Raw genomic sequence first — 25,634 nt, forward strand, 5'->3', positions numbered from 1 at the left:
TCACAGGGGTGGTTGAAGCTGCTTGTTTAGGAGTATACTTCACACAGGTGGCCAAAATCATTGCCTTGACTTGCGCCTATTTGGCAGCTGATCAGATCCGAATCACCATCCACACCGATAGCCAGAATGGGTTTGGTGTGGTTCATGATTTCGGACAGCTATGGTCTCAGAGGGGTTATATGACATCATCTGGTTCTCCAATCAGAAATGGAGAATATGTGAGACAAGTGTTGGAAGCATTGCAATGTCCCAAGGAAATTGCTGTAGTGAAATATGCAGCCCATGGGTGGGGAACCGACTTTGTTTCTCTCTGCAATAAGTATGCCGATGAAGTTGCACATTTTTGCGCTGAACAAGGGTGTATATTTACTGGAGATTAAACAGGAGAGAGCTAAGAGAGAAACGAGCTTAATGTGATGTTAGCCATGGCAGACACTTGGGATAAACTCAAGCGCCTGCAGGAAGAGGTTTCAGAGCAGTTAAAAGGTGTATGGATCAAGTCGGGAAGTGAGAAAGGGAATTTTGACATTTGGTTCTCAAATGATGGCCGAGCAGTGTTACCAGATGACCTCTTGAGCCCGATGGCAAGGCAGATTCATGGTGCGGTGCACCGAGGAAGGGATACGATGGTGTGAGTGTTCAGACAAACGTGGCACAATCCACGATTATGTGCGGTTGCTTAAGCTGTGTGTCAGAGATGTGTTACCTGTCAACAAATGAATGCTGGGAAGAAGACTGTGGTTACGTTGTGTCACATTGGGAGGTCGGGGGGACCTTTCAATAGGGTGCAGTTAGATTTCATCAAGATGCCTAAGTGCAATGGTTTGAGGTACATTTTGGTGGTGGTGTGTGTGTTTTCACGGTGGGTGGAAGCTTACCCAACGCGAAGATGTGACACCCTCACTGTAGCAAAGCTGCTTTTAAGAGAGTTGATACCTAGGTTCGGTTTTCCAATCTCTTTGGAGTCGGATAGAGGAACACTCTCCCAGAGTGAAACCATGAAGTTGCTTTGCACCGCTTTAAGTGTTGATCAGAGACTCCAATGTAGTTATCGACCAGAGGCTTCTGGGATAGTGGAGCAGATTAATGGGACTTTGAAAGCACGAATGGCGAAAGTGTGTTCATCTACATCCCAGAAGTGGCCTGATGCATTGCCTTTGGTGCTGATGAGTGTTCGCAGTGTCCCAGATAGAAGGGCCGGTCTTTCCCCGCATTAGATTCTAATGGGGAGGGCGATGCGGTTGCAGGCGCTACCAGCCACAGCTTTGATAAACATCACTGATGACTTAATCCTTGATTACTGCGACGGAGTAGCTGATGTGGTCCGTTCTGTGTTTCAGCAGGTGCAGGCTGCCGCTGTTCCCGCTTCAAGTGATCTTTGCCAGGACCTGTGCCCAGGGGATTGGGTGCTTGTATGTAAGCATGTGAGGAAGAACTGCCTGGAGGCTCGATGGCGAGGCCCTTATCAGGTGATACTGGTAACAAACACGGCAGTGAAGTGCGGAAGATAACATCTTGGACCCTTCGCAGTCAGGCTTTCGGCCGGGCTTTAGTACAGAGACTGCCTTACTGGCAGTCACAGACTCAATAAGATTGACCCTTGACAAGGGAGGATCCGCAATGCTCATTCTCTTGGGCCTGTCCGCAGCATTCGACACTGTCTCCCATCGGCTGCTTGTGGAGAGGCTACAGGAATGTGGTGTTGGGGACCTCGTATTGAAATGGCTAACAAGTTTTCTAGCCGACAGGAAGCAATTGGTCATGATGGGCCCTTTTAGGTCTAAAATATTCCAGCTAGATAAGGGAGTCCCGCAGGGCTCATGTCTGAGCCCTACCCTCTTTAATGTGTACATGGCCCCGTTGGCCAAGATCGTTCGACATTATGGGTTTTAGGTTGTTTCATATGCGGACAATACTGGTCTTCCCCATCGGAGCAAATCTAGAGGAGGAGAGAGTGCGCTTCTCTGCGGGAATGTTGGCTATCTCAAATTGGATGGCAGAATCCTGCCTCCAGCTTAATCCAGAAAAAACAGAGCTGATGTTTCTGGGAAAAGCGCAGGATTTGAATCTGGCCGATTGGTGGCCTGCCCAGTTAGGGATGGCTCCTACCACCTTAACCCCTTCCACACTCATGACGAGCTGGGCTCGTCATGAAGTAGCCTCCTCGCACGCTCATGACGAGCCCAGCTCGTCATGAATAATGGGATTTACAAATTCTCAGCACAGGAGGGGAATATGCTGAGCAGCGAAGTGGTTAACATCAGTAAAGAGCCTGGGAATACAATTGGATGACAAACTGTCTATGAAGGATAATGTCAGAAACATCACGGGCTCTTGCTATTATAGTCTTCGACTACTTCGTAGAATTATTCCATACTTACCAGTGAAACATCGCAGAACGGTGGTCCAGGCGATGGTGGTGAGCCGACTGGACTACGGAAATGCCCTACTGGCCGAAGTTGGTGCGTCGCTGATAGCAAAACTCCAAGTCATCCAAAATACGGCAGCAAGGATGGTTTTAAACCATCCCCTGGGCTCGCCATCACTCCCCTTTTTAAAAGAGCTCCACTGGCTTCCAGTGAAGAAGAGGTCTTTTTTTAAGATTTGCTGTTTCACCTGTAAAGCCATCAACGGAACAGGCCCGGAATACTTGCAAAACAAACTTTGCAAGCAGTCCTCCTGCCGTAATTTGAGATCTAATGGAAAGGCCCTGCTGATGACTCCGCGTATCTGGCGGACGTGTTCAGAGGGCAAAGCCTTTTCATACATCGCCCCCAAGTACTGGAACTCCCTACCAGAAGCTCTGCGAAAGTCCACCTCCTATCTTGTATTTAGGAAATTACTGAAGGCTTTCCTTTTTTAAAATATTGCTTCAGCTCTGGTACCTGTTTTTTTCCTCCTCAGCTTATCACCTAAGTAAGCGCTGAGATGCCCCTGGGTGAGTCATGTGCATTATAAGAGGTAATTAACATAACATAACATAACATAACATAAATGTTAAATGTCGTATACTTGTAAAGCGCACAGCTGCCCCAGCAAAGGGGCGTCCCGGCGCTGTATACCGCTGGGGAACCCGTCCTGGCTTTCCCTGTGGGATGGTCCCTACTGGGAATCCCCAAGGTGGAGCCAGGCATCCCCGGCGTTGATGGGGCCGTTGTGGAGATTAGGCAAGCTAATGCCCAGAGTTGCCGAGTGGGACCCCAGGTTAGAGTAGGCACCGAGGCGAGAATTGTCGAGTCCACTGACCCTGGTCCACGGCCCTGCCTAGTCGGGAATTGAACCCTGGTCCCGGGCCGACTTCTGCTCCCGAGTCTGCCACCTCTAACCAGTGAGCCACACCACTCCACATCACATAACATAACAAGATTGCTAACCTGGGTACACGCTTCTCACACCCGCAGAGTTTCAGCACACGTGAAAGAAACAGCTCCTCTAACGAACGAAAATCCAGCCATGAGGCAGAGGGGACAAGTCAAGCTGTGTGGGTAGCTGACGAGGCTGGTTGCTCACCAGACCAAGCTGAGGAGGGGTACGCTACCCATAACATAGACATTGACTCTGAGGAAGAAAGTCACTTTGGGAGTGGTTTAGAGTCAGACTCAGCAGAGGGAAGTGGTGCGCAGAGTGATCGAGAGGAAAGCAGAAGGGCTAGAAGTACAGAAGAAGCGTGGCCCGAGAAACAGAGAAGGTTTAATCTGCGACAGGCCCCTGAGAGAGATCTTGCTTCTGTGTCTGAGGTCTCTGAATCAGAAGAGAGCAAAGAAGAGCAGAATCAAAGCCTGAGGAGATCAAGAAGGACAAGGGTGCCTTGCCAGAGATACGCTGCCCTGGAGTGGACTTACGCAGTAACTGATGCCGGGAGTAGTGAGTTCCAAAAATCGATGTGGTACTGCTAGTGCCAGGACTTGAAATCAACGGAGTTTTGACAATCACGGTTCCAAAACCTCCAGTCTTGGGCAAGGTGTGGATCCTGATCTTGCACAGATTAGTTTTCCCAACGTTTGGATTTAAACCCTCACCCCATGAAATGGTAGATGTTTATCTTGAAATTTTGCAAAATGTTTTAGCTGCAATTGGATCGGAACTCATTGTAGATTGTGAATGAACTGTGTTTTGTAAATAGGTGTTTAAAGAAGTAGCCTAGGCCAGAGTGGAAGAAGAATAAACTTAGGGACTTTCTGTAGAAGAAGAAAGAGGGTTAAGGAGGTCTCTTTGGACTGTGTAAATAAGGAACGAGAGTACTGTAAAGGGGATTTCCAGCACATTAGAGTGGTATTTGGACTGGTTAAACAGCAACTTGAGGTGGAGAAAGAGACTCTAATTGTTCGTTTGCTGAAAACCCAACCAGACAACGAGAATAGAGGCTGGAAATCCGAACCATATGTCCAAATGTATGATAGGTACAATCATAGTAAGAGTGATAGTTTTAATAGTCGTAGTTATCATAGTGTCAGTTGCTATTCCACATGAGGTAGAAGTCTGGGAGGTGAAGGGAACTCCTACACCTAGTACTTCAACCAAGAAAGAGGGCATCATAGGAGCTGAAAAGGCTATGCTAGATCAGAATAATCGTATATTGCATGTAGATTTGTTAGAGATGATTTAAAGCTTAATGCGTACGCTCAGGTGCTATACGAGTACGTAGAGGTGATAGATGCAAAAGATTGTTATGTGTGTATGCAGTTGCCTGCTTCAGTGGATGAGGGTATTAAGTATCACCATCTTCCACTGACTTATGGAATTTCATGTAGTTTGTTGCTTAGTATATTCTATGGGAGAGGCCATTATGAGTACTTCTTTTCGAATTATGATGCAGTGCTTTTAGAAGTACCAGCTTACAAACACTTGAACAAGTATGATTACTATAAACAGGAGGATAGGATTGGGAAGTGTTTCATACTAGCTGCAATGCTAGATACCTCTTATGCCCATAGACGTATCCTGACCTGCTCACTAACAGATGTAGAAAAGAAATTTGTATATCAAATAGAAGATCGATATAGACAGCTAATGCAAACCCGTCACACTGGAGAAATTCCAGTAGATTGGACAGATGAGGAGAGAGCTCACAGAGCAAAGAGAAGATATGGCCCTATAGCATTGGATTTGGTGCAGAAGGGGAAGGTGTGTCTGAAACGTGAGTAGACCTATTATGATAAGGTCTATATAGGACAGAGTCCGCAAAGAACTTTCTGCAAGGTTCGGTACAGGTGGTACCAACTGTATATTATGTGTTTGGAAGGAATGCTTATGTGAGATTGCCTGCGAATTAGTATGGTACGTGTTATCTGGGAATGATTTTTCCTAAAATCTACCACGCAGAGGATTTAGAACTGTTAGAAGGTGAAAAGCATTCTAGAACGAAGAGAAACGCAAGTGCAGGAGCAGTGATTGGAGATATTTTTGGAGCAGCGATTCCAAGTTTGGGAGTGATTCTGAATGATGTGAAGATAAGGAAGTTGGTGACGGTTGTGGAACGATTGTTGACAAACACAGCTAAGTCATTAATACTTGTTGATGGAGAGATGTTATCGATAAGGACGATGGTGATGCAGAACCGTCTTGCTTTAGATGTCTTACTAGCAAAAGAGGGCAAAGTCTGTAAAATGTTGAAGGTTCAAGAGTGCTGTACTTATATACCAGATAACAGCAAAGATCTGGAGAAATATATAAGTAACATCACTGTGATCAATTTAAGGATTTGACTGAGGAGGGAGTTTGGGAAAAGGTTGGTAAAGGGTTAGGAAAGGTGGGAAATTGGTTTGCGTACTTGGGAAAAGGTATTCTTGGATATATTCTAAAGCCTATTATTATCATTGTGGTTTGTGTGGTTTGCTTGTGGGGATTTGCTAGAGCTTATCAGTGGTACAAGGCGTACCAAGTTGAGAGATCCCTTAGGAAGCAAGAGATCAGGATGGCTAGACTGCAGGACAGTCACTATCCGAATACCAAGATTCTAGAGAATTTCCGACAGGGAAGAATGGCTACGAGCTCTGTTTAGATCAGTTCTTTTCCCTGGGAATTGTGATTTTTGGTGATAACACTAGTCATCAAAGGGGGGAACTGATAGAGCATCATGATATTCTTAAAAGTGTAGGGGTGCATCATAATCATGGATAGTCCACACCCGGATTATCCGTGTTTATATTCTTGTGTTGAACTAAGGATTTATCATTAGAAGTGTGAACGTAATAATGAACAATGTGAGAATAATGTTAGAAAATTAGTATGTGTTAGTTGAGAAAGTAAAACAACATTCAAATGTAATGGCTTATTGCAAATTGCCTAATAAATTAGTTCACGTGTAATGTATTGCATTAGATTTAAACGTGCACTATATAGTCTGCACTTGTAGAGAGGACTAATTGTGCCTTAAAGTGAAGAAATGTAATGCTTATAGATGCAATGTTTATTAATGCATGTAGTTCTGGATGTGTAAAGGCCAAAATGAATGTTCACGTTTTGCTATGAAAGGCCTATTCTTGATTTCTTACGTTAGCTGAATTGTGTAGGCCGGAATATGTTTCCCTGGAAGAGCTCTCAGTTGAAGACAGTCAGAAGATTTCTTGTGCATGCAAGGTTACTTCATTAACATGCTTTCCATTGCAGGTGCAAGGACATTCTTCTTGTTAGTTAGACTGATGTTCTTTGTTTTAGGAGTTAGTTATGGAGGAGACCTGAAACAGTGTATTGTGAAATGTCGATAATTAGAAGAAGCCCAAGGACATACCAACCGTTGCTGGACGGTGTACAAGTTTTGGTGGAAAGTTACCTACGTGAGGGGCCTGGCCGGAGGAGGTGTTTCAGGGGCGTGTTTTATTAAATGATCATTTTGTATTAGCGACAGTGCCTCGAGGGGGCACAGAGCCGTTAGGAGGGTAGAAGAAGAGATCAATTTTTAGAATGGAGACTTAGTTCGGCTACTGACCCTTGCAACCAGAACTACTTCTTAGGAAGTCTTCATGAGCTGACACTTTTTCTCGATCTTGCATGGGAAAAAATGCTAAGTAGGGATGTCACCTTAGTGTTAGTGTAGGGACAGAGTTAACTTATTTCTTTTCCTTTTCGTAGGAACTGATGAAGACTGATTTGGATATTGGAGCAGTTGTTGCTTGTTTATTCTTTTTAGAGTTGCTTATTCTTTTAATGCTACCGGATCAGACTGATTTGGATATTGGAGCAGTTTTTGCTTGTTTAATCTTTTTAGAGTTGCTTATTCTTTTTATGCTACACCGGATCAGACTGGTGCGTAGGATGAAATTTGTATTAGTGCCCATGTATTTTTTTTAATTCGTCATGAGGTGCTTGTATATTCAATTATTTTTGGCTGTGTAATAAAACCCTTAAATTGTAAGTCAGAATCAGTGGTCCAGTCTAAATTGATTAGTCCATACTGATGGTGGTGTATGTATTGGTTTCTCCCTTTTACACTTCTCAGCAGATAAAAAGATCATGTCGGCCGAGGATTCTTAGGCGTGGTAAGATAAGATAAAATGAGATAAGAATCCGGCCCAATCACAGGTGATAAGTGGAGCATTTTCAAGTGCTGAGACCAAATGTAGATACTTTGTGGTTAAATGAACTACTGCAGAGATACTCATGTGTAAGTATTTTATAACTGGTATTTCACTCCCTAAAATGGCAATCATTGTGCTAAAGTTTAGATATGCTTACCATAATTTCTCTGCTCTTGTTCGAGTGGAGGACGTGGACTTGTGCACTGAAGTTACCATACAGAGAAACCGAATTACCTTAAAAGAGTTAAATGCAAAATTAGTTACTCCATCAATATGGCTGTCATTTTGGTGTGAGATACGGTGTACTAGTCTACCAGCAAACCCAGATATTGACTCACATGCTAGTGCCTCTGAAACGTTGGCCTGAGTGGAGCAGAGCCAGTCACATATCTAGTCAAAACCAGACGCCTAATTTGTGACTAACACTTTACGAACATGGTCAGCATACATACCAGTCTATTTAGGACATTAAATCCAAGGATGCTATTGATCTATACAAAGGAAAGGTGGTGTTTAGTCTAAATATGATTATGTCTATGAATGAATGCAGACATATTTTAAGGCTTGGCAGTGGCTCTCAGGAATTGACTTTGCTTTTGCGCTGTCAGTCGCATGCCCTAAATCAGACCTGAAACAAGCTGATTCTTTTCTCCTGTTTTCTGGTTCCTTTCACTTTAAACTGTAAATGTGTTAGATACTTTACCTAAATAGGGAGTTTTTTTTAAAAAACATTAGGGACATTAATAGCTGGTTCTGGGATGCACCTGGTTAGTTTACTGAGAGCCCACCTCAGTATCCCCAAACTTGAGGATCTTCCCTGCAGCTTGGTGAAGCCTACCTGTATTGCCTGCAATTTACCACATTCTGGAAAATCTCTCTCTCTCTCTCTCTCAATATATATATATATATATATATAATCAAACAGGAGAAACCCTTGTGAGGAAAGCCACAGGTACGTGTAAACTTGGTGATTCCTTTATTCAAACAGCTGCGGAGGAACATGAACACAGGCTTCCATCTCTTTATAAAGTCTAAGCCAGACGCGTTTCTGAAACGAAAGTTCCCTTCATCAGTGGCATGACTTGCTGCAAACAAACGGTCTCATAGTCCTGCACTCCTTAACAAGAGCACCTGCCCCAGTGGGCGTGGCCAACACTCTGGCCTCCTGGTACTCGTAGTGTCAGTAATCCGTGTTGCTCAAGTGAGTTAGTCCGATGTGCAGCTGATAATGGCACTCTTACCCCAGTGGGTTGACAGACAGCTGCTTTCTATGTTCTCCGCTTTTCGTAGATGTTTGATCACTCACTGACTCCCGTGACAAAGATGAAGTTTGATGTAACCGCATCTCGGGCCCGCTGCGATGCGGTGGGCTTTCCTCGCGGCCGGGCATAAGCCGCAAACATGTTCATGTTCCTCCGCAGCTGTTTGAATAAAGGAATCACCAAGTTTACACGTACCTGTGGCTTTCCTCACAAGGGTTTCTCCTGTTTGATTTGATATATATATATATATATATATATTTTACAGTTCAAGAAGGGCGGCACAACCGGATACTTGTGACCGTGAGAAAAGCCGTGAGGCTGAAACGCGTCGGTGGAGTGTTGGTGTTGGTGAAATAAATAACCTTTAAAAAGTATCCGGTTGTGCCGCCCTTCTTGAACTGTAAAATTAATACTGGGGCTTTGATCCAGCCCTTGGGTCGAGCACACACTGTCGAGCGCGCTCATGCTTGAAAGGATCGTTTTTGTTTAATATATATATATATATATATATATTCTACTTCAGTAAGACATAGCACACCCAAACAAATTGTCATTAAATGTATAAACCACACCTCGAGTTTCCTAGAAAATGACAACTGTGTTTTTGCTAACTAGATTTACCATCATGTGGTGAGCCTGGAAGTATAGTCCCAGGGTCATATCAGACTATTGTGGCCTAAATATTGTTTGACAAAAATATTATGTCTTCAGTATCATTTATAAAATTAGTTCAGTTCGTAAGATATGTTTTTAGACCGTGGTCCATTAAACAGCTAAAAACAATTCTTTCATTAAAATCATAGTCATTAGTCACAAAATATTTTCATACAAACTTTTCTATTTCATATGATAAAAATATGCAATATTAACATTTGCCAAACTTTTCTTAATAGACTTTAAAAAGAAGATTAATGCGCAAGTAACATTAAAGAACTCCATCCTGGATAAAAGCTTCAGACCTTTTTGTCACTCCACCACGCCATATTTCAATAAAACTGGTTTTAAAACTCTACAGCACTCGAGTCTGAAAAACTAAACAATCAAATAAAATATGCGTATTTGAGCATTTCATTCCTAGCCCACACTTACAGAGGCCCTTGGACTACTTTAGCCCCTTAACCACCTCACTACACTAGTACAAAGGATTAATCCCAATTCGAAATGTAAATACTTTCTGCCTCATAGACGTATCTGCTATTTCCAAGATATAGGGGAAAGTGGCAAAATCATGCCAGGCATCCCAAAATAGGGAGGTAGACCTCTTTTACAGATATATGTACAGTCTCTGATTCTGGAAATAGATTCTGTTAGAAATGGAGGTGTCTAGTTGGCAATTGTTAGCACCTTGACCAAGTAGGGACTCTTCCTTCTAGTCAAGGAAAGGGGGCTACACTTCTGAAATAACCCCATTTCGCCCCCTTGGTAGCTTGGCATGAGCAGTCAGACTTATCTCAGAGGCAATGTGTAAAGCATTTGCACATAACTCACTGTAATACAGTGAAAACACTATAAAAGGACACAACACCAGTTTGAGAAAAATAGCCAATATTTATCTATGTAAAGCAAGATCAAAATGATAATTATCGAACATGCAGTTATTCAGGAAAATCACTAAGCAAAAATAGACTTTAGAAACAGTTCCATGAAGTGATAGTTCTGTATGGGGCTACCACGGCAGTGTGAACCACGCCATCCAACAATTCTGGCCGACCGTAGCAGTGCAGCCCACCTGCAGTGTCGGAAGACCCTCAAACAGTAGCTTTGGCAACGGCTGTCCATGGCAGTACGGGCTGGCTGCAGCGAGTGTCGAGACTGCGGTGTGAAGCGGAGCCGTGCAGCATACGATGCCCTCAGGTTGCGGTGCAGGCAGCGGCTCGGTCGTCCAGCGGTGTCGGTAAGACCAGGGCTGCGGTGTAAAGTGGGGCGATGTTCGTTGTGGTGCTGATGGTCATGGTGCAAGCAATGGCATCCGTTGATGATCTGGGGTCGATAGGGCTGGTGTCGGTGGGCCGAGACTGAAGTGTGGGATGCGGCGGTAAGTCGTGTAACCTACGAACGGTGCCCCCAAACCACGTTGCAGGCAGCAGCGTCGATGTCAGCTGGAATCGGCATCATAGGTGAGACCAGGGCAGTGGAGTGGAGCGAGGCAGTGCAGAGTGCGGTGCCCACAGGTCGTGGTGCAAGCAGCGGCTCGGTGGCGGCAGCGTACATCGTCGTCGGTGATACCGGGGTTGCGCTGCAAAGTGCGGCAGTGCCCTCTGTGGTGCCTCCAGGTCACGGAGCCGGCGGCGGTCTCGGTGACAGTGTTTGATTGCAGTTTCCCTCTGTAGCAACTGAAGCACACGGTCCGAGAGGCGATACCCAGAGGAAGGTGAAGTGTTTGCAGTTCCTGAGACTTCTTGAACAGGAGGCAAGCTCTACTTCAAGCCTTTGGAGATACTCGAAAGAATACGTTTATAGTAAGGTCAGTCCAGTCCAGTCCTTTCCCTGCCTAAGACAGAGGCAGTCACTGTAGGGCAACCCAACAAAGCACACATCAAAGTGGTAGTATTTTCTCACTGCTTCTCCGGCTCTTCTTCTTGGCAGGCTTCTTGATCACAAAGAGTTCCAAAGTTCTGGAATTAGGGCCCCAATATTTATACCACATTTCCCTTCGAAGTTGGCACAAACAAAGTTCCACTGGCATACATATAGCAGTTCTGCCTGGCTTAGGCCAGGTTCACTGCAGGAGGTGGAGACTGCTATGAGGACGTCAGCCACAGGACCCATTCAGGTGCAAGCGACAACTCCTCCCACTACTCTATTTAGTCTGGCTATGAGTCACACAGGAAATGCAGGACACACCTCGACCCCCCTCTGTGTCTGTCTAGTGTGAATGCACATCTGCAGCTCCTGTCACTCTGAACTCAGATGGGGAATACACAAATGGCAGAGGCACACAGGATGGTTAAGCTAGAAAATATCCACTTTCTAAAAGTAAAAGATACACAGATGATGGACGGAATGCAGAGCAAGTCAAACATTTACCCCAGACAATAGATCTGGGTTAAATCCACCCTTCTTTTGCTCACGAAGCCACCCCAGTTTAGCCCCAGCCATATGCAAATAAGTCTTGACCCTGTTCATCATGGGAACAGGTCAGCCCAAACTGCCAAGCCAAGACCTCCCTGTACCTGAAACAAGCACACCAGAAACAAGCATCCTGGGACCTGTTTCAGGGCATCACCCCTCATCAGCCAAGCTAGCTTGATTCCAGTGACACAGTGAGCCCGGGACTCACGTCTGGGCATACCCAGCGCACTTAGGGCAAGAAGCACAAGACACACAGATGATGGACGGAATGCAGAGCAAATCAAACATTCACCCCCAGTCAATAGATCTGTGTGTCTTCCACTTTCTAAAAGTCGCATTTTCAAACATACAATATAAAAATGATCTTTACTAAAATTCTGAGTTCAGGAAGCCTAAACTCAATTTCTCTATCTTATCCAAATGGAAAGATAGGCTTGTAAGATGTTACAAAGCAACTACCATATGGGAAAGATAGCCTTTCAATAGTGACAGCGAAATTGGCAGTATTTCACTATCAAGACATGTTAGACACAACAGTACATGACCTATCTTTCCCATACACTGTACCCTGCCCATCAAGGGGGTACCTTGGGTCTACCTGAGGGGTGCCTTACATGTAAGGAAAGGGAAGGTTAGGGCCTGTCAAGATTTGCTAGGTCGACATGGCAGTTAGAACTGCGTGCAGACACTGCAGTGGCAGGTCTGAGAACCCTTTAAAAGGCTGCTTGTGTGGGTGGCACAATCAGTGGTGCAGACCCTCTGGTAGGATTTGATTTACAGGCCCCGGGTACACATATGTGGAGAAGTGTGGCTCAGGGGTTAGAGGCAGCAGACCCGGAAGCTGAGATCGGTCCTGGACCAGGGTTCAATTCCCTGCCTCGGCGGGTCTTGGGCTAAAAATTCCACGGACTCGATAATTCTCGCCCCGGTGCCTCCTCGACTCACGGGTTCACACTCTGCGACTCTGGGCAATAGCTTGCTTAATCTCCACAACGGCCCCTCGCGGCGGGATGCCTGACTTTCACCTTGTGGATACCCTGCTATCTCACAGGGGAATACCAGGAAGGGTTCCCTAAGCAAGCGCCGGGAAACCCACTGCGGGTAGCTGTGCGCTATATAAGCTCAACTACATTTACATTTACATGTGCACAAATACTAGGGACTTATTAGTAAATAAAATATGCTAATCTTGGAAACCCTAATCCAGAAACACAATTTACAACAGGAGCACTTGCACCTAAACACTGAAAAGTAGTGAAAATGTGCGCATAGTCACTACCAACAAAACGAAGTCCAGCATGCCATCAAAAACAGGAGGTCAGATGGCATAAAGACAGAGGAAACACGCCAAATGATCCCAGGTCTAACAGATTCCATTTTGGTACGTATTTCCTTTTTTGAAAGATCTGTTGGATGTTCCCACCTTAAATGGTCCAAAGAATACTGACCTTTTATCGTTAATAAAGCCATTTCTGCTCACTCTTCAAAATGTCATCTCTACACACAATGATATATTAGCTTCACTAGCTACCAATAGCTAATCCCAAAGTGTCAATATTGCCCTTTCTGAGTGGCAGGACCATGATGACAAGCCTTAAAGCCTGAACAATTGCGGTTTTAGAAAGATGTAATCTTGTCTTTAAGCACTGCCCTTCAATTTAATCCCAATTACTCATCCCACAAAAGTATATGGTTTCTGCAGCAAAATAGCCATTTGCTCTGAACTGTTGCTTTGTTTGCTATCAGGACGGGATCAATCTTTGGTCCCCAGAGCTCTATCCTAAATGTATTTAATCCCATAATTGTTGAAATTGCATTAGCTTTAATCACCTCCAACTGAGTCATCCATCTTAACTTTGAAGTAAAGTGCATGCCCAGGTAACGTAACATGGTTACTTCTTCTATCCTTCCTTTTCCTAAAACTATTCAAAATCTTTATTCATGTCCCCAAAATCAAATATTTAGTTTTTACCATATTAACAGAGTTTTTTATGATTAATATATATTTAAAAAACATATAATTTACTCTTCAAGTTGATTTGTGTCATGTCCATTCTGGTGAAATTGTCCGCATAAAGTAGACATGCCACATAAAACCCACTTTTTTTGGCAGAAAAGCCGCTACCCCATTCAGGGTTTCCGGGAGGGCCCTTAAATAAAGTTAAAATACGATTGGGGCCAAAAGACAACCTTGACGCAGACCATTTCTTATCATAATCTTCTCTGTTAATGTTCCACCTCTATCAAGTTCTATCTGTGCCCTATTTCCATGATGCAATTCTTTTAAAATACAAAGCAGGCCTCTCAAAATATCTAATTTTTCCAAATTAACCATAAGATCTCTCGATTTACCAAATGAAACACAGCTCGGAAATCTACAAAATGGCAGAACAAGTTCCCTTTCATATATCAATTGCTTTCCTATCAAGCGCCCACAGGCTAAAGCAGTGGTCCAGAGTTGAGTGAACTTTTTTGAAGACTCCCTGCTCTACTGGTATGAGAGCTTTTTCATCAATCCAATCTTTGAGTCTTCTCAAAACAAATGTGCCTAAAACCTTCTCCCTCACATCCATTAAACTGATTACCCTATAATTCTTTGGTTTGGAAGTTGGACTTTTTTGTGAATTGGGTTACCTATTACCCAATTTCAACTCTCTTAGGTTAATCCTAAAATGGTTACTGGTCTAAACAACATATGGAACATTTTCCTCGACCATTTGATGCCCACTTTCACCAATGTAGCTGGAATGTTATTAGGTCCCACTGCTCTTGACAAAGACAAGGTACTTTTAACCTCCTATATGTCTTTCACCATGAGGCTTTATAAAAATTCCATATCTGCCTCATAGCCCCCGTTAAACGGGACTGGATAATCTTTTACATACCTGTCTTCTAAATTTTATGTCCAGGTCACCTCTGAGACCACACAATCAGACCTTGGTTAAACAATACCCATTCCTTGATATACCAATTTCCCAAATTTCTTAGTGTCTTTGCTTGCAATCTCTTTTAACATTTCCTGCCAGTTAATACTATAAAAAAGCCATTCGTTTTTTGCTTTTGTAGTTTTTGTTTGTAGATTTTATGTAGTTTCTGAACCTTTACTCTATATAATTTCTGACAACTACGGTCAAACCACATTTTCTGCAGGAATTCTTGATGACCTGTAATGGAGTTCCCCTTTCTTATCTTCCATTGCTCTGCTAGTATACAATTGTTTACTTTTCCCATTAGCTCAGAGTACCACTTGATTGCCACCAATATTGTTAGCTTTTGCACCTCTCCTATGGGCTCTAATTGTAGATTGGCTAGCATATTCAGCTCCTTTTCCTCTAATCTGGCTTTTAACCTTCTAGGAAGGGTAATATCAGTAATTACCACCTTATCGTTTTCCATAACAGGCCTAAGTTGGCATATTGCTTGAATTGGGAGGTGGTCACTGTCGTCTTTCTAGAGTAACCTGAAGTCCGTGAACAAATGAAAATGCCACTGTGGTGCAAACAAGCAATCAAGTGGACACTCCTGGGAACCAATTCGAAAGGTCTGGGCCGCTGGTATATCATTTTGGCTACGCCCATTAGACAGATCAAGCCTAAGTTTTGCATCACTTCAGTCATTTTTTATCCATCTTTAGGGACCTACTAGGATGAAAAATTGCAACTGTCACATTATTGGCTTTCCAGAGTTCAGTACAATTATTCCAAGACTTGTTTGGATTGATTTCAGCATTGAAATGCCCCCCACCCCCACCTATAATCAGCAGTCCCTTTGTATACATACATGTACATCATCTAAGAAAAAACTTAACTGGGATTCATTATTCCCAGGATCATTCAAATGAACGTATAAATTAAATTTGATCAAATAGTCCACATTTATAGAGTTTTGATAGAGATCAATCTTACAGATGTGTAACCATTCTCATTTGAGGGTAGAGATTTTATATCTTTAGCAATCCTTAGTGAGGATAATAATAACAGCCCTCTTGTCTGGCACCTCTGCGTATTTCCTATTGCTTCAATATATAGTTGTAAAAACCCTTCAAGACTTTAACCTTCTCAGCCAATGTGCATTCGAGCGTATTACTCCTAGGCCACATGGAGAGATGGCCCTCTCCTAATCTATATAACTTATGCCTCCCTCCTCTTTTTCAGCCACCCAAACATTCTTGCCTTCTTGGTGATTCGCCATGGTTCTGTGCTCCATAAGATCATTACATATTCTTATTAACATTCTGCGTTTTGCCTCTTTACAAAATTGCTCTCCTTTACATCTCTGCCTCACCTGCCAAACTTCCCTCGTTTGTTTTGCCGATAGTGAAGTGTGGTAATAGAAAAATGTTGCAACGTGACGTCTCGCCACCTCTCATATCTGAAATCAACCTTAGTCCTTTGCTATTCAATTCTTTTTCTTCCTTCACTATTAAATCTTTTATCAGCCTTGACTGAAACATTATCTTTGTAATGCCATTACCCTCCTTTTGTTGCATGAAACCTACTCTACTGATATCCTTGGAGGAGATGGCTGTAAGTGCTTTAACACTCTGAAATACACCTTGCAGACTACTTCTATTTAATGGTTTTAATTTTGACTATTTCTTTCCTTTACTTATAATCTCCATAATGATACACAAATCAGAATTAGGATCATGTTGCCCTTGAGGAGAGCTCTGGTCTTCCAGAATCTCTACTCTCTGTGGGTACTTAGTTTGACTATCTTCATTGCCCCATTTCTCAAACTTCTATGCGCCTCATTGCCTTGATTACTCATATCTCTACTCTTTATCCTTTTATTCCTCCACCCACCTTTTTCTTTACTAATTCCCCCTTTGTTCCATTTTCCAGAACTATTTTTGCTCTTTTCTTTCAGATAATTATTTTACTATAGCCTCAACAAGGAAGATATCCAATCTACTATAGGTAAGCCCACCTCTGTAATGAGATATCGCCCACCTGTTTCCCATCATCTCCTTGAATAAATGCTCCTATCCCAAGTATCCGTCAACATCAAAACCTTTCAATACTTATAAAATCTTGCCATACTTATGAATAACTGATGTAACATACCTGCTGGTCCTCTGCCTTCTTGCTGGTTTTCATCTTCCATGCTGAATGCCTTGTTGTCAAATATTATCGATGGTGAAAACTGACTCAGCCAGTGGTTACTCAGGCTGCTTTCTGCCTCGTATTGGTACCTTGGTTTGGCCATCTCCATCAGTTCTGGGATGAAGTAGAAGAGGAGGAAGGTCCACCCATTGCTAACAATGGCGATGGCTAGCACAGGGTCATCCCAGGCTGGCTGAGAGCCTACTTTCTCGTTGCCGTAGAGGTACATCACTATCCAAGTGGCCCATATGGCCACTGAGAGTGCGGTTGTGACCAAGATGTAGACCCCATGCCGTTTCCATTGCCTGTAGTTTCCATGCAGCACCGAACAAGCACTTACTAGTGTGCCAGCTATAAGGAACATCACATAGACCAGTGCCATCACAAAGTCCGTTTTAGCAATATTGCAAGGGCTTCCTGATGGGTCAGGTGCCAGGGGGTTATGCCGCACATTGGTGATCAACAGCCACTCCATATTGATCACAGTCTCCACTAGGAAGAGACAAACAGCCAGCAGGAAGACAGCACAGCTCCGTGGCCCATGGTTACGCCAGACCAGGTAGTTCAGACGGACAGCATGAGCCACCAAGCAGGAGAAGCACAGAGCAAAGAGTACTCCAAAAAGGAAACGCCGTACCGAACAGTTGACCTCATGCTGCACCACGACAAAAGCAAACACAAGCGAGAAGAGGCCAAAGACACCCATGAGAAACATGAAGTTTATCACCAAGACTCCACTTCGCTGATCCCTTGTCACCAAAGGGGCAAGCGCCAGGAACACAACGCCCAGGATCACGGTGCAGAGAATTCCAAGTGCTGCCATCGTCTCCAAAACAATACCCCATGCCAATCTCAGGTCACAAAGTCTAAAGTATATTGGGTCAACCCCTGGCTTGCAGCCGACTGGTGTCATTGATATGTTCTGGGCAGTCTTTGCCATTGACACATTACCTTCTGAGGCTTCTGATAGAGTACTGGGACTCTGGAAGGGTGACAGTTGAGAGGAAGAATTGCTAGGTGCTTTCAGGCCATGGTTGGGTGTCAAAAACCATGTCAGCGCCATGAGGTACCATATCGAAGAACACATTGTCATTACGCTACAAAAAAAGGGAGAACAAAATTAAAAACACATTTATTTGACAGTTACACAATATCAATGGATTTGAGGGCAGCTAAGGATCAACATGGTCATTCAATATAAACGCACACATCAGAAAGTATTTTTGTGGTCTTCAGTTTTACCTTTTGTGACTTGGGAAGAAAGCTGCATATCCAGACTGCTTAAAATCTATGGATGTACAGGAATTAATGTGAGCCAATGTTAATTAGTCTGGGGGCATTGCATGCCATTAAATGCAGGGCTTTAAATGGGTCTGTACTCGCCGGTATTAAGTAACAGCACTTCTCAGTTTCTTCCTTTTCAGTACCTTCACTTTGCAGTGGCATTGAGTGGTGTAAAGTGGCGCAGAGTGGAGTGGCGTAGAGAGGAGTATGCATTGTATGGTAGCACACTGCTATTAGAAACAACATATTTTCAAATGAAATTGCCATTACATTTGCTCAGACATACCGTTTTACTAATAAAATTATACAGCATACACATGATAGCTCGTAGAAAAGACATTACCTCATGTATTGATTGATCATAATAAAGTATTTGTTTCCAACACACTTCAGAATTAGCAACAACAAAAAATTATTTGTGCATAACTAATTCTAATATATTCTGAAATACTTGCACAGTCATTTAAATGCTATTCTGTGCTAGCAAAAAACCCTTTCCTGACCCCAGTATCCAGCAACATTGGCACATAAATCCTCTAACTTTGAAGTCAGGGAAAGAATAGCAAACACCAGCCCCCTCAGAAGACAGAGTCTGACATATGACCTCTGTCTTTGAATGCACAACAATGTGGCAAGATAAGAACAAGATTTACAGGCCTGTTACGCAAAAAGGCTTTGTTCTTTAGAATGAATGTACTCAAGCTGGACAGCCTAAAGCAAATAAAGATAGCAAAAAGAAAGTTAGGTTATGTGAGTTACAAACCAGAATGCCAATGGTAAGCAACTGTCGGAATGCATTTCCAGGGAATCTTTCTGAATGTTCCCAAGATGTATTTTGTAAACTAGACAGTTGTGTTGTCTGGTGGGCTTCGACTTATACACAGATCTTAGCATAGAGGGACCGGGGGTGGTATTGAAAAAATAAGGTGTTCAATTCTTGGGGAGGGGGGGGGGTGGAGCTCCAGATTCTCGATGTCCAGTCTGAAAATGATTGCTTCAGTGCTTTGATTTTTTTAAAGATGGGGTTTTCCAGGTGTTGAGTGTCTGCATTGTTCGTATGGCTATGCCCTCCAGAGATGTTTAGTTTCTGGTTGAGGTAGATATGGTTGTATTGAATCACTTGAATGAGATGAGAATGGGCAAGATATATTTCAATTTTCTGGAACCTGTGACCAGTCTGGCGAATGAATGTAGGGCAGCTCTGATAGGTGCAAGGTGAATGTTGGGGATGCCTTCAAGCAGCGAATTGCCAAAAACAAATCTTGATAGTACTAAGGCCTGGCTAATTAATTTGAAGTCTTGGTCTATGAAATCGACATGATTACTCAAGAATGTTCTTATTTTGGTATTTCTTCAAATCAACACAGATCCAAGAACTTCATATGAGTAGCCTGATGGTAATACAGACATTAGACATTTTAAGATCGAGGCTAATAGGTGAAGTTGAAGCCTAATAGCCCAACACCAGAAAACGTAATCTTCTTGCAGCTTTGTAACGCTCTCGGTTGTGATTCTCTTACTTCTCTCAGCTCTCCGAGCAATCCACTGGGAGCAGAGAGCCTCTGACTCTGGGCCTCACACTGCCAGCACCTCCCTAGCTCTTCCGGCCCCTGCACATCTACTACACAAACTCCTACAGGAAAGAACTACATCACGTGCAAACACAATAATAGACTCCTCTTTCGAAAACTCAAGTGTGTCTAATTCACTCATCAAGTTTCCTTTTGCCTTAACTTATAGCCGTCAATCACACCACATATCTGTCTATATGTCTTGGTAGTTACACAGCACAGCTTTAGCCAGGAGCAAGGGGTACTGGCTGTGCATTGGAATCAAGCCCATGAAGCCACCTTCTCCAGACAAATACATTATTAACATGCTTCAGAAAGGACACAACTATTGGCTTTGCTTGTGCTTGTTTATGCTGACTGGGATGAAATTCATATGGTTGACCCCAAACATCATTTTGATAGGCGGCCCATGGCATTGCATTGTGCAGCTGAAGGGACCCTGTAGTATTTGCCAAGCAGTTCGTGTACACGTTATAAATAAAACTGCTAGGCCAGCCTAGTTTTACTGATGCGAGAGGGGCTTGAAAGTGCCTATTTAAGAGGTGGGAACAAGTAGGCAGGGCTGCATATAGTCACAGTTCAGAAGCCAAGGGAGGTTTATGGGAGCTTGGCCTTTGTTTCCGAATTGCGGGTGATGGCTCACCCTCGGCTATTGTTTCAAGCCTCGCCGTGCAAACAGAGCTAGCAGGTTCAAATCCAGGGTGTGTGGTCCTGCTCCAAGGAAACCAGCTCTGCTGACGACAGTCGACCCCGGGGATTGTAAACATCCAGATCTGCCCCCTTTCCCAGCTCGTGGTTTATATTGTGTTTTCTGCCACAGGACGCTGCCTGGTAGTCCTATAAATGGTAAGCGTCGCTTGTCGTCAGCAGAAATTAACTTTACTGCCATTCGAATAAAGGGGTGCAGAGTGCATCTGCCAGGAGTCCGCAGTTTGATTCTGCATCCATTTAATTTTTGTGAGTCACACGTGCCCATTTCAGCGCCTCAGTGTGCTACGTAAAGGGAGGAAGTAGTGATAAAAGAATTGTAACTTTGGATTCAGAGTCTCCTTAAGAGTTGATGGAAGATTAAAATATGTAATGGGAGAGTTGATGCATTAGCCCACTGAGCTATCTTAACGTGGCCCTCCTAGGGTGTTAGGCACACACCTTGCTGCAAGGGCCCGGCTTGCATACTTACTGATGTAGCTGACCCGTGATGAGTGTGTGCAAATCTGTATGGTGCACCCGTGAAGATGGATTTTCTAATGTGTAGAGCAGAGCATGGCAGTGGACCTTCCAATACCCATTAGAGGCTCTGTTAAGGACCGTACTAATGTGGATTAGTGCCCCCACCAGGGCTTTAAGTAGGCCGGGTCTCACCGTTGCTGAGCACCGGCAGTTTTTTAAAGGGGGCCTCGAAACGGGTCTCTATCGGGCTCTATCAATCAATCAATCATAACATTTGTATAGCGCGCTACTCACCCGGAGGGGTCTCAAGGCGCTGGGGGAGAGGGGTCCGCTACTGCTCGAAAAGCCAGGTATTGAGTTGCTTCCTGAAGGAGAGATGGCCCTGGGTTAGCCAGAGGTGGGTGGGGAAGGAGTTCCAGGTCTTGGCTGCCAGGTAGGAGAAGGATCTTCCTCCGGTGGTGGCTGTGCGGATGCGTGGAACGGCGGCGAGGGTGAGGCTGGTCGATCGTAGCTGGCGGGTGGGAGTGTAGAAGGTCAGGTGGTTGTTGAGGTACCTGAGGCCCAGGTCGTGGAGAGCCTTGTGTGCCTGGGTGAGGAGTCTGAACGTGATCCTCTTGCTGATGGGGAGCCAGTGCAGGTCTCTCAGGTGTCCGGAGATGTGGCTGTGTCAGGGGATGTCCAGGACGAGTCGTGCGGAGACGTTCTGGATGCGTTGGAGTCTTTTCTGAAGTTTGGCTGTGGTTCCGGCGTAGAGGGTGTTTCCGTAGTCCAGTCGGCTGGTGATGAGTGCTTGGGTGACCGTCTTCCTGGTTTCGGTGGGGATCCACCGGAAGATCTTTCGGAGCATGCACAGGGTGTTGAAGCACGATGATGAGACGGCGTTGACTTGTCTGGTCATCGAGAGGGAGGAGTCCAGGATGAAGCCCAGGTTACGTGCGTGGTCCGTTGTCTTGGGAGTGGTGCCCAGGGCAGGGGGCCACCAGGAGTCGTCCCAGGCGGAGGGCGATGATCCCAGGATGAGGACTTCCGTCTTGTCTGAGTTCAGTTTCAGGCTGCTGTTCTTCATCCACTCGGCGACGTCTTTCATCCCTTCGTGTAGGCTGGTTCTGGCGGTGGCGGGGTCGTTGGTGAGGGAGAGGATCAGCTGGGTGTCGTCGGCATAGGAGATGATGTTGAGGTTGTGTTGGCGTGCGATGGCTGTGAGGGGGCTCATGTAGACGTTGAAGAGGGTGGGGCTGAGTGATGATCCTTGTGGTACGCCGCAGATGACTTCGGTGGCCTCGGATCTGAACGGGGGGAGGCGGACTCTCTGGGTTCTTCCGGCGAGGAACGAGATGATCCACTCCAGTGCCTTCTCTTGGATTCCGATGTTGCTGAGGCGCTGCACTAGGGTGCGGTGGCAGACAGTGTCGAACGCTGCGGAGAGGTCCAGGATGATGAGGCCCGCTGTTTCCCCGTTGTCGAGCAGGGATCTGATGTCGTCAGTGGCTGCGATGAGGGCGGTCTCGGTGCTGTGGTTGGCTCGGAAACCTGACTGCGAGTGGTCGAGGGATCCGTTCGTCTCGAGGAAGGCGGCAAGCTGTCTGTTGACGGTCTTCTCGATGACTTTGGCAGGAAAAGGGAGGAGCGAGATGGGGCGGTAGTTCTTGAGGTTGGTGGGGTCCGCTGTTGGTTTCTTCAGGAGGGCACTGAGCTCGGCGTGCTTCCAGCTCTCCGGGAAGGTGGCGGTGTTGAAGGAGGTGTTGATGATGTCCCGGAGTTGGGGTGCGATGATGGAGTCGGCCTTGTTGAAGACGTGGTGGGGGGCAGGAGTCGGTTGGTGATCCGGAGTGGATGGTGTTCATCGTGCGGGTAGTGTCTTTGGTGCTGACCGGGGTCCAGGCGCGGAGGGTGGTGGTGGGGGGCGTTGGTTCGGAGGTTGGGTGCATGGTCTGTGCGCCGAAGCTGTTGTGTATGTCGGGATCTTGCTGTGAAAGAACGAGGCGAGTGAGTCGCAGAGGTCTTGCGAGGGGGTGATGTTGTTGTTTCCGCGCTGGGGTTGGAGAGCTCTTTGACGATCCTGAAGAGTTCCTTGCTGTTGTGGGCGTTGTTGTCCAGTCGTTCTTTGAATGCTGTCTTCTTGGTGGTGCGGATCAGCTGGTGGTGTTTGCGGGTGGCGTGCTTGAGGGCAGTCATGTCGTCTGTGGTCTGGTCACTGCGCCAGGCTTTCTCGAGGGTGCGGCAGTTCTTCCTGGAGTTCTTGAGTTCGTTGGTGAACCAAGAGGCTTTCTTGCTGCCGGGTCTGCTGGGAGGGGTCTTCAGTGGTGCGAGGTCGTCTGCGCAGTTGGTGATCCACTGTGTGAGGTTGCTGGCTGCTTCGTTGGGGTCCGTTGTGCTGGCGGGAGGGTTCTGGCTGAGGGAGGTGGTGAGCTGGTCGGCGGTGATCTTGTTCCAGCTCCTGCGAGGAACCTGTTGCGGGTGGTGGTGGGTCATGGTTCTTTTGAAGCTGAAGTGGACGCAGCTGTGGTCAGTCCAATGAAGTCCGGTGAAGTGGCTGAAGGAGATGTATTTGCTGGAGGAGAAGATTGGGTCAAGCGTGTGGCCGGCGTAGTGGGTGGGGGTGTTCACCAGTTGCTTGAGTCCGAGGTTGGCGAGGTTGTCCAGCAGGGTGGTGGTGTTGCTGTCCTTGTTGTTCTCCAGGTGGAAGTTGAGGTCCCCTAGGAGGATGTAGTCAGCGAAGGGGAGGGCGTGCGGGCTGATGAAGTCTGCGATGTCTTCGCTGAATTGTGTGCATGGTCCCGGGGGTCTGTAGATGAGGGTGCCTCTGATGGTGGTCTTGGGGTTGGTGTGTATCGGGAAGTGGAGGTGTTCGGCGGCGGTGAGGGTGTCGTCGGAGTTGGTCGTGATGCGGATGGTGTTCTTGTGTACGATGGCGATGCCTCCTCCAGTCTGGTTGACGCGGTCCCTCCAGGTGATCTTGTATCCGTCCGGGATGGCTCTGTTTTGTGCCCTTGCACAGGCGGTCCATTTTTTTCCAGACTGCAGTGACAGCTGGCACATCGATTTGCGCTGCTCACACTGGTAATTTCTCACTAGTGGAGAAGTTACGACATGACGTCATACCAGGTGAGGGTAGGGGAAGGGATATCCTTTGAAGAGTCATTTTCACTCTAGAATTCCCTTCTCTCTTTGAAACTCAGGCGCAGCAACATCGTCGTGGTGTCACCTGGGCTTTAAGAGGAAGCTTTTTCAATATTATATACAAGCCATAGTTGCTGCTTATTTATCTTTTGCAACTAACAGCCATTGACAAAGCAAATAGTCCTGACTTCTTGTAGGTATGATGCTACTTGCTGTATCGTATATCTGGATGCAATGACAGAAACAGCAAAATACAAGTCGGGTGGCACACTGTGCTAAGCACAGATTTTTAGCTTATGTGTTTTTAAGCCACACCCTTAAATACATTGGCCACACCCCTTTGAGAGACGCCCCAGGTTTTTCATCCCACTTAAAGCCCTTGCCCCCACTCTTGCAGTATCCTAGCGTTGGGAGATGGTTTTCTTTGATTAGGGTAGAGTTCAGGAGCTCCTCTTTCTAGACTCTCATTCAGTGCGTGTGGTACTATATCAAGACTCCCATGTGTGGTTGATCGATCAAACCCTTTGAGTCGATCTGCTGTTACGCTCACTCTTTCTTTCACTATGCAGAGTGGAAGTAGTTACATGCTTTCACTTTGTATGCAATGCAGTGGGTGGACCTTGGGATTTTTATTTCAATTTATGAATGTGTGGTAGATGGTCTTGTCCTTTCACATTTGCATGCATTTTATTGGGTCTTGAATCTGAGTTGTGGTTTTCTTTGTAGGTCTTCAGTTTTCAAGCGTGTGCATTTGTACATTCTTTAGGTACCGTATTTTGGATGTAGAATTTACATATTGGGTGGTAATATGTTATGCAGAATTTTGTGGGGTCTTTGCATTGTTGGTTGGAAGGAAGGGAATGAACCATTACTTGCCGTTAATCTTCATAACTCCAATTAAGGTCCTCCTCATCCCATTCATTACTATATGAGGCGGTCCACCTCCCAAAAGACACTTTAACATGCTAGTATTTTTTTTTTATTTACTGATTTAAAGCCCCTCCCACTCCACGCCTGCTAGTATCAAGACCAGACAACCAACGGAATGGGGAAGGTGGGAGGGACATGACTGAGAAGAGGAAGACCTTAATCGGGGTGATGAAGTTAAACGGTAAGTAATGGTTAATTAACCCCACATAGGACCTTCTCGTCCCAGTCATTACTATATGAGGACTTTACAAGCCGAACAAACCAAACTTGAAATATAAACAGCAGGAAAACCAATACTTTAATAAATCAAGTTTATGTCATTGCTGCTGGAGCGCCGTCATTTTGACTGCACCTTTACACATCACAAATGCATAACATAAATGTGCACTTAGCACGTTTCCTGTGTGGCCTAACAACATTAATGATAAAGGTTTCGCACTTGACATTATTATTGAAGTGCATCCACTGCAGAATTATAGAATTTATACATAGCACTCTGTGCCTTAACTGTATTAAATGAGATAACCTGTGGAGAATTGATGAATAAACCATCCTCACCTATTTAGAATGTGTTTACTCTTGAAACGATAATGGATTTATGTA

At 45.2% G+C, this 25,634-nt stretch overlaps 1 protein-coding gene across 1 annotated transcript in view; it reads right to left on the bottom strand.

Moving 5' to 3' along the window:
• LOC144767523 (G-protein coupled receptor family C group 5 member C-like) overlaps window positions 1–25,634 on the bottom strand; it is a 41,889-nt gene that overhangs the window by 10,550 nt on the left and 5,705 nt on the right. The window contains exons 2-3 of the mRNA XM_078650947.1: window positions 16,918–18,053; window positions 7,675–7,751 (exon numbers count right to left, since the gene is read on the bottom strand). Coding sequence (XP_078507073.1) covers window positions 7,675–7,751; window positions 16,918–18,049 — 1,209 coding nt within the window. The 5' untranslated portion in view covers window positions 18,050–18,053. The remainder of the gene's footprint in view (window positions 1–7,674; window positions 7,752–16,917; window positions 18,054–25,634) is intronic.

Source organism: Lissotriton helveticus, chromosome 7, assembly GCF_964261635.1.
Source record: "Lissotriton helveticus chromosome 7, aLisHel1.1, whole genome shotgun sequence".
NCBI classification, from domain to species: domain Eukaryota; kingdom Metazoa; phylum Chordata; class Amphibia; order Caudata; family Salamandridae; genus Lissotriton; species Lissotriton helveticus.